This window comes from Coregonus clupeaformis, unplaced genomic scaffold (genome assembly GCF_020615455.1).
Source record: "Coregonus clupeaformis isolate EN_2021a unplaced genomic scaffold, ASM2061545v1 scaf5604, whole genome shotgun sequence".
NCBI lineage: Eukaryota > Metazoa > Chordata > Actinopteri > Salmoniformes > Salmonidae > Coregonus > Coregonus clupeaformis.
Genome location: NW_025539058.1, coordinates 2,867 through 15,056, shown reverse-complemented (window position 1 = coordinate 15,056; position 12,190 = coordinate 2,867). Strand labels below are relative to the sequence as shown.

The 12,190-nt window shown below is 43.8% G+C and overlaps 1 protein-coding gene across 1 annotated transcript; it reads right to left on the bottom strand.

The window, feature by feature from the left end:
* Positions 1 to 6,373: 6,373 nt before the first annotated feature.
* LOC123490926 (cholesterol 25-hydroxylase-like protein) lies at positions 6,374 to 7,660 on the bottom strand. The gene is given in 2 exon segments (XM_045220751.1): positions 6,374 to 7,128; positions 7,130 to 7,660. Coding segments are annotated over 2 exon segments (759 nt in total). The 5' UTR covers positions 7,634 to 7,660; the 3' UTR covers positions 6,374 to 6,873.
* Between the last annotated feature and the right edge of the window lie 4,530 nt (positions 7,661 to 12,190).

Below are 12,190 nucleotides of genomic sequence, written 5' to 3'. Positions count from 1 at the left end.
CTGCACAGTACTGTCTATTACTCGATCGCGGTTATAATATCGTTTAGGACCTTGAGCATGGCTGAGGTGCACCCATGACCAGCTCGAAACCGGATTGCATAGCGGAGAAGGTACGGTGGGATTCGAAATGGTCGGTGATCTGTTTATTAACTTGGCTTTCAAAAACTTTTTGAAAGGCAGGGCAGGATGGATATAGGTCTGTAACAGTTTGGATCTAGGAGTGTCACCCCCCCTTTGAAGAGGGGGATGACCGCGGCAGCTTTCCAATCTCTGGGGATCTCAGACTTTACGAAAGAGAGGTTGAACAGGCTAGTAATAGGTTGCGACAATTTCGGCTGCTATTTTTAGAAAGAATGGGTCCAGATTGTCTAGCCCAGATGATTTGTAGGGTTCCAGATTTTTGCAGCTCTTTCAGAACATCAGCTGTCTGAATTTGTGTGAAGGAGAAGCGGGGGGCAAGTTGCAGCGGAGGGTGCAGAGCTGGTGGCCGGGGTAGTGGTAGCCAGGTGGAAAGCATGGCCAGCTGTAGCAAAATGCTTGTTGAAATTCTCGATTATTGTAGATTTATCGGTGGTGATAGTGTTTCCTAGCCTCAGTGCAGTGGGCAGCTGGGAGGAGGTGCTATTATTCTCCATGGACTTTACAGTGTCCCAAAACCTTTTGGAGTTAGTGCTACAGGATACACATTTCTGTTTGAAAAAAGCTAGCCTTTGCTTTCCTGACTGCTTGTGTATATTGGTTCCTAACTATATTGGTTCCTAAGCCTACAGGATGTTTTTTTGTGCTGGTCAAGGGCAGTCAAGTCTGAGGAGAACCAGGGGCTATATCTGTTCTTAGTTCTGATTTTTTGAATGGGGTATGCTTATTTAAGATTGAGAGGAAAGCACTTTTAAAGAACAACCAGGCATCCTCTACTGACGGAATGAGATCGATATCCATCCAGTATACCTGGGCCAGATCAATTAGGAGGCCTGCTAACTAAAGTGTTTTAGGAGCGTTTGAGAGTGATGAGGGTGGGTCGTTTGACCGCCGGACCCGTTACGGATGCAGGCAATAAGGTAGTGATCGCTGAGATCCTGGTTGAAGATAGCGGAGGTGTATTTAGAGGGTAAGTTAGTCAGGATGATATCTATGAAGGTGTCCATGTTTACGGATTTAGGGTTGTACCTGGTAGGTTCCTTGATAATTTGTGTGAGATTGAGGGCATCTAGTTTGGATTGTAGGATGGCTGGGGTGTTAAGCATATCCCAGTTTAGGTCACCAAGCAGTACGAACTCTGAAGATAGATGGGGGGCAATCAATTCACATATGGTGTCCAGGGCACAGCTGGGGGCTGAGGGGGGTCTGTAGCAAGCGGCAACAGTGAGAGACTTATTTCTGGAAAGGTGGATTTTTAGAAGTAGGAGCTCAAACTGTTTGGGCACAGACCTGGATAGTATGATAGAGCTCTGCAGGCTATTTCTACAGTAGATTGCAACTCCGCCCCCTTTGGCAGTTCTATCTAGATGGAAAATGTTGTAGTTGGGGATGGACATTTCTGAATTTTTGGTGACCTTCCTAAGCCAGAATTCAGACACTGCTAGAACATCAGGGTTGGCACATTTATGTTTTGCCAGGAGCAAACAATGTGGTGAGAGCTGATGGAGGTCTGACCCACTGACAGTCAGAGAGACTTTACCACTTTTACAACAGAGATATGGCCCTCAGATGACTCAACCTGTGTAGCATAATTACTGTGAGGCTGAGAGTTATGCATAGTGGCTATGTAAACAGTAGGTGGTGCTGTTGATTGCTTTCTATTTCCATTCTACTCATTTGCCTTCTAATCAGGTTCCAATGTGAGACGAAATGAACATTCCATTCATCAGCAGTTCAGTACTTGGGCTGTTTACCTGAACAGTACTACATCGTATCCTTTAAGGCAGTGTCAGAGGTCAAACAGAAAAGGAAAACTCTCATTCCTGATGTTGAGTGGTCGACTGCCTTGGTATTTAAAGGGATTAGCAGGATAATAGACCGTGACTCAAATATGACCTATCAAGCCCTGCTCATGATAAACATCTGTTAACAAAATCACTGTAATTACAGCATTTTGTATGCTCTATCAGGAAGGTCAATACCACTTTCTGTTAACTGGATGTGGCAACTAACTAGGGGTTAGTTGGGGCTAAAGTCCATCCTCATGTCCACTTAAAATTCTATCCATCTAACCTATGAATCACACTTTTAAACATATTTAAGCAGGTTACACAGGAACCCATCATATTAGAGGCATCCTTAATGTTCACACACATGACAGCACAAGGAGAGAGCTGGAGTGAGTCAAGTGATGACTCCTATTCCACAAGTGATGACTGGAGTGAGTCAAGTGATGAGATCAGTTCACACTCCTTTGGAGTCAGGTTACAAATTGAGACCCCCCATTACGGAAAATCCAGGGTGTACTTTCCAAGCTTACCCCACACACAATGGTTACATTCCCAAATCTCAATTCTGCTCCTATCTGTGGCAGTGCCGTCTGGATCTGTGGGTTTATTTGGGCTCCTTCTGTCACACAATCTGCCTTCTACTGTTCACCCATTGCCCTTAGTGAACCACTTTACATTGATCATGTTACACAGATGTTGATCTATACACAGCAAATTGGCCAGTGTTACCTAGTGTTGATTTTGCAATGTAACATTTCTAGTGTTGAGTTTGTTACATTAACTAAATTAAATTAACACTTTTTTGGTGTAAAAGAACCCCAGTGTTGGTGTTAAACCAAAACCACGCACTTCATTATCATATTTCCATCATACCCTATTGCAGGTAGATTTTTAGATACTCCAGGAAGTTTGTAGAACTGATAATGAATCTATATTTTTAAATAATTTAACCTCTGAACTATTTGTCTTCAATCACAGTATATTTTCAATATAGAGTTTATTTGCGGCGCTATTTAGCGGATTAGTTTTTTTTTTGTGTTCTCAAACCAGTGAGATTAACATTCTTCATAAAGAATATGGGCAAAATTTAATTATTGACAATGAAAAAGCACACAGCCATGACAATGCAGGATTGGCTTTGGGCCAAGTCTCTGAATGTCCTTGAGTGGCCCAGCCAGAGCCCGGACTTGAACCCGATCGAACATCTCTGGACAGACCTGAAAATAGCTGTGCAGCAACGCTCCCCATCCAACCTGCGAGAGCTTGAGTGGATCTACAGAGAGGAATGGGAGAAACTTCCCAAATACAGGTGTGCCAAGCTTGTAGCGTCATACCCAATTAGACTCAAGGCTGTAATAGCTGCCAAAGGTGCTCCAACAAAGTACTGAGTAAAGGGTTTGAATACTTATGTAAAAGGGATATTTACGTTTATTTTGTAATACATTTGCAAAAATATCAAAAAAACTGTTTTTGCTTTGTCATTATGGGGTATTGTGAAAACATTAATGAGGGGGAAACTATGTAATCCATTTTAGAATAAGGCTGTAACGTAACAAAATGTGGAAAAAGTCAAGGGGTCTGAATACTTTCCAAATGCACTGTAACTCTACAATTCACGTGATAGGCAATGCACTCTGGGAAATATGCAAATAAGACTTTAGTTTAAACATTTACGTCATTTAGAAGACGCTCTTATCCAGAGGCGACTTACAGTTAGTGCATACAATTTTCAAACTGGCCCCCGTAGGGAATCGAAACCACAACCCTAGCGTTGCAAGCGCCATGCTCTATCAACTGAGCTACAAGAGGCCAAACTAATTAGTGTGTTCATTTAACATTGAAAAGTGTGAACCCGTATAGACAATGGACCAGAGTAAAATTTAACACTCTGTGTAGATTTAACGCTGAGAATTTAGTACAAGAGGAAAGATTTATGTACAGTAAAATATCTCTAGCGCAGATTAACCACACACAATGCTCAAACTTTTCTTGTAGAATTTAAGAATTCAAAAGGCAAGCCTCCAAATGTCTGCAGGAAGATGTGTCATCAAATATCTCAGAAAACTTGAACTGGAGCTTACAACTATAAATAAACATCCTTACACCTCATATTCTTGAGAAATTCTTGCAAGAAACATTAATACACAAGGTTCATTGAACTTGATTCAAGAGGAATCCATGTTTACGGAGTCAAAAACTGCTGCCAGATAATGTTACAGTCTTGGAGTACATCAAGACCAGGCAAATTCAAATCTAAACCAATTCCTTAAACTGTGTGAAATGTACTTTCACAGCAATACTCTATGTTGTTGCAATGCCTATCACTTTCAAAACAATATTGTACGTTGTAATTTATTGTAATGTAAAGATGTTGTTTTTTAATGCTCAGAAGCTCAAAAACCCAGATAACCTAGACCTTTTCAAACCTTTTCTATTTCAAAGCTGTTGACACAGTACCCAACACATCATGCACATTCACTAAGAGCTATTAGGATCTGTATGTAAAACTAGTTGAAACACATTGTTTAATTACATGCTTATATAATATGTTTTTACTCTACTCAGCATATATTCTCTGTGTTTTTTGTACATGAAGCCTTCCATTGGAAATTGAATGATATTTATGGCAATGACATTTTAGTCATTTAGCAGACGCTCTTATCCAGAGCGACTTACAGTTAGTGAGTACATACATTTTTTCATACTGGCCCCCATGGGAATCAAACCCACAATCCTGGCGTTGCAAGCGCCATGCTCTACCAACTGAGCTACAGGAGGCTTAAAGATAAAGATAAGTGTTATTGCGCAATGGCAAGGTCGTCATGCAGAAGTGAGTTTTGCACAGGGGTGGCGTCAGGAGATGGGTTTGGGCAAGATGATCAGTAATATCCTTTTGAAATGCCTCAGGGCAAAATAAAAAGAGAGAGGTTGATTGTAACACATCAATTAAACTACTGTATGTTATTTTTATTTTCATCTTTGAAATTGATGTTCTCAATCTTTCTGTTTGGAAGGATCAGTGACAGTATCTGATGTATCAACCAAGTAGTGATTATAAATGACCCTTTCCTCCCAATTAAAAATGGTCTGCTAAGACGTGGGTTTATGTGGGTGCTTTGATTGCTATGATTGGCAACGTGTCTAATCCAAAAACGTTTTGGGACATAAACTTTGCATTTATGCCTCGATTCAATCTGTAGCGCTGAAGAGCTGTTGGCGGCTACAAAGTCATGTTTGCTGTCTCAAGTGGATGAGTGTTTGTGGGATTGGCCAGAGGCCACTTGTGTATGGGAAGAGAATTGAAAACTGGAAAGCAGTCAACCTCAGACATGTTTGGATCTGTGTTCAATACTAATGTGATCGGGCATTCAGAATATTTAGAACAGTGGTTACATTTTCACTCTCCTATTCCACTAATATAGATGTAGGATCTTAATTTGAGCAAGTTTGCTATAGCAGGACATGAATCCTGCAGCAAGAGGAAATGTGAATTATTATGTGGATTCTAATTAATGATCAATCTTTTTATGGGTTGATACATTTTACGTAAGGGCAAGGGGTTTCTGATGACTCTGTTTTGTCTGCAGAGTTGTATTGTTCCTTCTCCTGTTCGGGAATTCTCCATTATTTCTGGGAAATTCTCAATTGTCAATCTCAGGAAGTGGTCCTTTTCCCTTTTTAGATGAGGCTTTGGCGACTTCATATTTATTTTGATGTTCGGATGGTGGAAGTGTGGATGGGGGTGAGTCAGGGTTGATTACTGCACTTTATTCTGTATTTCCTCTCAAGGAGGTCAGGAAATGTCTGCATCCTGTCACCAGGGGATTTTGGTACAACTTTCACCTGATTCCAGTAGCATTGGAAAGGGCCTAATTAACATGGATACTATTGTCCATATACAGTAAGTAAGAAAGAAAACTGTTTGTTAGAAACTCATAAAATGAGGTACATGCTACTGTATAAACCTTTTGTTCCTGTTCAGTCACATGGTCCAGAACAAACTCCTGGATCTAGCAATGAGTATCGACCTCTTTTGCTCACAAGGTCATGATTAACAAAATAACACATGGCTTGAGTCCCCAGTCAAAGGGAATTTGCGATTCATCAACACTTTGTTGAGAAAGATCCTTCCATTTAGACCACATGATTTATGAGTCATCTGCCTCATAAAAGTGTCTCAAGACCTAATGGACCACTAGCAGAAAAATGCATCAATAAAAATCTATTTGGCGCACGGTGACACATTCATGGGTTTCAAATGACTATGTACAAATTATGTTTACGTATATGTATGCATCATATAAAACCATCATGGTTGTTCTGCATACAGCTTTTCTGTATCTGAAAATTAGCATCTCTATAAATCAACAACATCATATAATCAAATAGGCTTATGTATAGAAAAATGTAGATTAATGAAAGCGAGACACACAAATATTTCTGTCATAAGTTTTATTGCTCCTTGTTTTGTAACTAAAATGTTGGGGGTCATCCCTTTTTAATACTGCATACAGCTTTAAACAGCTGAACATTTTGTTCAGTGATGCTCACCCAGTAGCGCTGAGAAGTCAACACAAACATTCACAATAGTCTTCAGATATTCAATCCCAGTCAGATTCATTCTGATAGTTCAGTAAACTAGCATCATAGCTCTAAACTGGTTAATGTAACCTGGAAATGTTTGTACATTGTAGAGTCCATTGCATGAATCTTTAGAGATAACTTTAATATACAACAGTCATAGAAAATCTGCAGTCAGGCAACGCCATAATAAATAACACATTTAATTTAAAAAATACTTTGATTAAATACAGCTTTATCTTAACTATGATAAATAAAATCAGCATATAATACAATATATCACAAAGTCATGCACTCTGCATCCCATCCTTTTAACATAAAAGATATTCAAGATGTCCAATTGCACTTTCTTCTGTGCATTACTTCAGTCTGAATGCTTGTGCAATGTCCCAAAAAGCCTGTCCCAGTGTGTGAAGTACGGAGCATAGTTGGACTTGAACTTCAGATGGTGCAGGTCGTGGTGTGGAGCTCCACCGTAGAGCCCAAAGGGCACCAGTCTATGCGTGGACCAGGGCAGGTCATAGCCACAGTGGTCCTCCACAGAAAGCCAGATATTCAGAACATAAAAGAGCATCTCAGTCAAGGGGTGGCAGCCCAGCAGCAGAGGGTTGACCCCAGCCAAAGAAGCCCAGAGACAGGGTCTCCCAGGCCCCAGAGTACTCAGTGGTCAGGGCGAAGGTGGATGTGTGCTTGTGGTGCACCTTGTGGAATGTCCGGTACAGCCAGGGCACCTTGTGGTGAAGCAGATGCCAGATGAAGTATTGAAAGTCAAACAGCAGGAGGCAGGCGACCACATCCCAGATGAGGCGCAGCGTTCCGGGGGCCTCGGCTATGAAACTGGCTGGTCTCCAGAACCAGTGCAGCACAGTGAGAGGGAAGAGGAACACCACATGGTTGTAGAGGGAGTGAGCCAGGCAGCTCCACATCATAGTCCAGGAGACGTGGCTCTTCTGCTGGATCTTAAAGGTCCTGATCCAGGCCAGCCTGGGGGAGAGGAGGTCCAGCACCACGAAGGGCAGGCAGAAGGTGAGGTAGACACTGAGGGAGAAAAGTACAGGGAAGAAAGGTGATCTGAGACACGCATTATATCCCAGTATAAAGTCCCATAGGCTCTGTAGAAGCATTGTGTTCAGTCTTGTTGTGTGTGAGCTTGAAATGTGTGCTTAAACAACCTCCTGCAAAAGCTCTCCCCTTTTATGAGTTCTCTGTGAAAAGTATCTGCCCCCAGTTGTCCTTATAAAGACTTCCTTCTAAGCATCCTTCTAAACTTCTCAGCTAAAGTATTTCAAGGTTTCACTGTAGTGCATCATGTTATCAAAGGGAAGAGGAGGACAAGGAGGAGGGGTGGGTTGCACATTTTGTTTTGCCAGGAGCAAACAATGTGGTGAGAGCTGATGGAGGTCTGACCCACTGACAGACAGAGAGACTTCCACTGTTACAACAGAGATATGGCCCTCAGATGACTCAACCTGTGTACCCACATAAACCCACACCGGAGCCTAAGAAATCCGCTCCACCGATGTCCAGTCCAGCTCCAGCCAGCGGGGCCAGACCAGACCAGGGGTGCTATGGGGGGGTAGTTAGAGGGTGGTGGTCACGCCCGGAGCCGGATCCGCCTCCGAGGCGGAATGCCCACCCGGCCCCTCCCCTGTTGGGTTTAGTTGGCGCGGTCGCAGTCCACGCCTTTGGGGGGGGTACTGTCACGCCCTGGCTCTGGGGACTCTTATATGTTGAGCCAGGGTGTGTAGGGTCTATGTTTTGTGTTCTATGTTCAGTTTCTAGTTCATGTGTTTTCTATGTTGGCCGGGGTGGTTCCCAATCAGAGGCAACGTGAATCAGCTGTTGCTTGTTGTCTCTGATTGGGAACCATACTTAGGCAGCCTTTTGTGCACTTGTCATTTGTGGGATCTTGTTCCGGAGAGGTTTGTGTTTGTTAACCTTAGGACTTCACGTATCGTTTTGTTGTTTTGTTGTTAGTGTTTAAAGTACTCATTAAAAGATGTACGCATATCACGCTGCGCCTTGGTCCGTTGCTTACGACGTTCGTGACAGTGATAAAAACAACAACACAGAGTTACATATGGGGTAAAACAAAACATAAAGTCAAAAATACCACAGAAAATATATATACAGTGTGTGCAAATGTAGCAAGTTATGGAGGTAAGGCAATAAATAGGCCATAGTGCAAAATAATTACAATTAGTATTAACACTGGAATTATAGATGTGCAAGAGATGATGTGCAAATAGAGATATTGGGGTGCAAATGAGCAAAATAAATAACAATATGGGGATGAGGTAGTTGAGTGGGCTAATTTCAGAAGGGCTGTGTACAGGTGCAGTGATCGGTAAGGTGCTCTGACAACTGATGCTTAAAGTTAGTGAGGGAGATAAGAGTCTCCAGCTTCAGAGATTTTTGCAGTTCGTTCCAGTCATTGGCAGCAGAGAACTGGAAGGAATGGCGGCCAAAGGAGGTGTTGGCTTTGGGGATGACCAGTGAGATATACCTGCTGGAGCGCATACTACAGGTGGGTGTTGCTATGGTGACCAATGAGCTAAGATAAGGCGGAGATTTGCCTAGCAGTGATTTATAGATGACCTGGAGCCAGTGGGTTTTTTTGTGACGAATATGTAGTGAGGACCAGCCAACAAGAGCGTACAGGTCACAGTGGTGGGTAGTATATGGGGCTTTGGTGACAAAACGGATGGCACTGTGATAGACTACATCCAATTTGCTGAGCAGAGTTTTGGAGGCTATTTTGTAAATGACATCGCCGAAGTCAAGGATCGGTAGGATAGTCCGTTTTACAAGGGCATGTTTGGCAGCATGAGTGAAGGAGGCTTTGTTGCGAAATAGGAAGCAGATTCTAGATGTTACTTTGGATTGGAAGGAGAGTCTGGAAGGAGAGTTTACGGTCTAACCAGACACCTAGGTATTTGTAGTTGTCCACATACTCTAGGTCAGACCCGTCGAGAGTGGTGATTCTAGTCGGGTGGGCGGGTGCCAGCAGCGTTCAATTGAAGAGCATGCATTTAGTTTTACTAGTGTTTAAGAGCAGTTGGAGGCTACGGAAGGAGTGTTGTATGGCATTGAAGCACGTTTGAAGGTTTGTTAACACAAATCAAATCAAATCAAATCAAATTTTATTGGTCACATGCGCCGAATACAACAGGTGCAGACATTACAGTGAAATGCTTACTTACAGCCCTTAACCAACAGTGCATTTATTTTAAACAAAAAAAGTAAGAATAAAACAACAACAAAAAAAGTGTTGAGAAAAAAAGAGCAGAAGTAAAATAAAGTGACAGTAGGGGAGGCTATATATACATTGGGGGTACCGTTGCAGAGTCAATGTGCGGGGGGCACCCGGCTAGTTGAGGTAGTTGAGGTAATATGTACATGTGGGTAGAGTTAAAGTGACTATGCATAAATACTTAACAGAGTAGCAGCAGCGTAAAAAGGATGGGGTGGGGGCAGTGCAAATAGTCCGGTAGCCATGATTAGCTGTTCAGGAGTCTTATGGCTTGGGGGTAGAAGCTGTTGAGAAGTCTTTGGACCTAGACTTGGCACTCCGGTACCGGCTTGCCGTGCGGTAGCAGAGAGAACAGTCTATGACTAGGGTGGCTGGAGTCTTTGACAATTTTGAGGGCCTTCCTCTGACACCGCCTGGTATAGAGGTCCTGGATGGCAGGAAGCTTTGCCCCAGTGATGTACTGGGCCGTACGCACTACCCTCTGTAGTGCCTTGCGGTCAGAGGCCAAGCAGTTGCCATACCAGGCGGTGATGCAACCAGTCAGGATGCTCTCGATGGTGCAGCTGTAGAATTTTTTTGAGGATCTGAGGACCCATGCCAAATCTTTTTAGTCTCCTGAGGGGAATAGGCTTTGTCGTGCCCTCTTCACGACTGTCTTGGTGTGTTTGGACCATGATAGTTCGTTGGTGATGTGGACACCAAGGAACTTGAAGCTCTCAACCTGTTCCACTACAGCCCCGTCGATGAGAATGGGGGCGTGCTCAGTCCTCTTTTTTTTCCTGTAGTCCACAATCATCTCCTTTGTCTTGGTCACGTTGAGGGAGAGGTTGTTGTCCTGGCACCACACGGCCAGATCTCTGACATCCTCCCTATAGGCTGTCTCATCGTTGTCGGTGATCAGGCCTACCACTGTTGTGTCGTCGGCAAACTTAATGATGGTGTTGGAGTCGTGCCTGGCCATGCAGTCATGGGTGAACAGAGAGTACAGGAGGGGACTGAGCACGCACCTGAGGGGCCCCCGTGTTGAGGATCAGTGTGGCAGATGTGTTGTTACCTACCCTTACCACCTGGGGGCGGCCCGTCAGGAAGTCCAGGATCCAGTTGCAGAGGGAGGTGTTTAGTCCCAGGATCCTTAGCTTAGTGATGAGCTTAGAGGGCACTATGGTGTTGAATGCTGAGCTGTAGTCAATGAATAGCATTCTCACGTAGGTGTTCCTCTTGTCCAGGTGGGAAAGGGCAGTGTGGAGTGCGAAAGAGATTGCATCATCTGTGGATCTGTTGAAGGCGGTATGCAAATTGGAGTGGGTCTAGGGTTTCTGGGATTATGCTGTTGATGTGAGCCATGACCAGTCTTTCAAAGCACTTCATGGCTACAGACGTCAGTGCTACGGGTCGGTAGTCATTTAGGCAGGTTATCTTAGAGTTCTTGGGCACGGGGACTATGGTGGTCTGCTTGAAACATGTTGGTATCACAGACTCAGTCAGGGACATGTTGAAAATGTCAGTGAAGACACTTGCCAGTTGGTCAGCACATGCTCGGAGTACACGTCCTGGTAATCCGTCTGGCCCTGCGGCCTTGTGAATGTTGACCTGCTTAAAAGTCTTACTCACATCGGCTACGGAGAGCGTGATCACATAGTCATCCGGAACAGCTGGTGCTCTCATGCATGCTTCAGTGTTGCTTGCCTCAAGCGAGCATAGAAGTGGTTTAGCTTCGTCTAGTAGGCTTGTGTCACTGGGCAGCTCGCGGCTGTGCTTCCCTTTGTAGTCTGTAATAGTTTTCAAGCCCTGCCACATCCGACGAGCGTCAGAGCCAGTGTAGTATGATTCAATCTTAGACCTGTATTGACTCTTTGACTGTTTGATGGTTACGTCGGAGGTCATAAGCGGGATTTCTTATAGCGTCCGGGTTAGGTCCCGATTCGCTGAAAGCGGCAGCTCTACCCTTTAGCTCAGTGCGGATGTTTCCTGTAATCCATGGCTTCTGGTTGGGGTATGTACGTACGGTCACTGTGGGGACGACATCATCGATGCACTTATTGATGAAGCCAGTGACTGATGTGGTGTACTCCTCAATGCTGTCTGAAGAATCCCGGAACATGTTCCAGTCTGTGCTAGCAAAACAGTCCTGTAGCTTACATCTGCGACATCTGACCACTTTTTATTAACCGAATCACTGGTGCTTCCTGCTTCAGTTTTTTGCTTATAAGCAGGAATCAGGAGGATAGAGTTATGGTCGATTTGCCAAATGGAGGGCGAGGAGAGCTTTGTATGCGTCTCTGTGTGTGGAGTAAAGGTGGTCTAGAGTTTTTTTCCCTCTGGTTGCACATTTAACATGCTGGTAGAAATTAGGTAGAACGGATTTAAGTTTCCCTGCATTAAAGTCCCCGGCCACTAGGAGCGCTGCATCTGGATGAGCGTTTTCCTG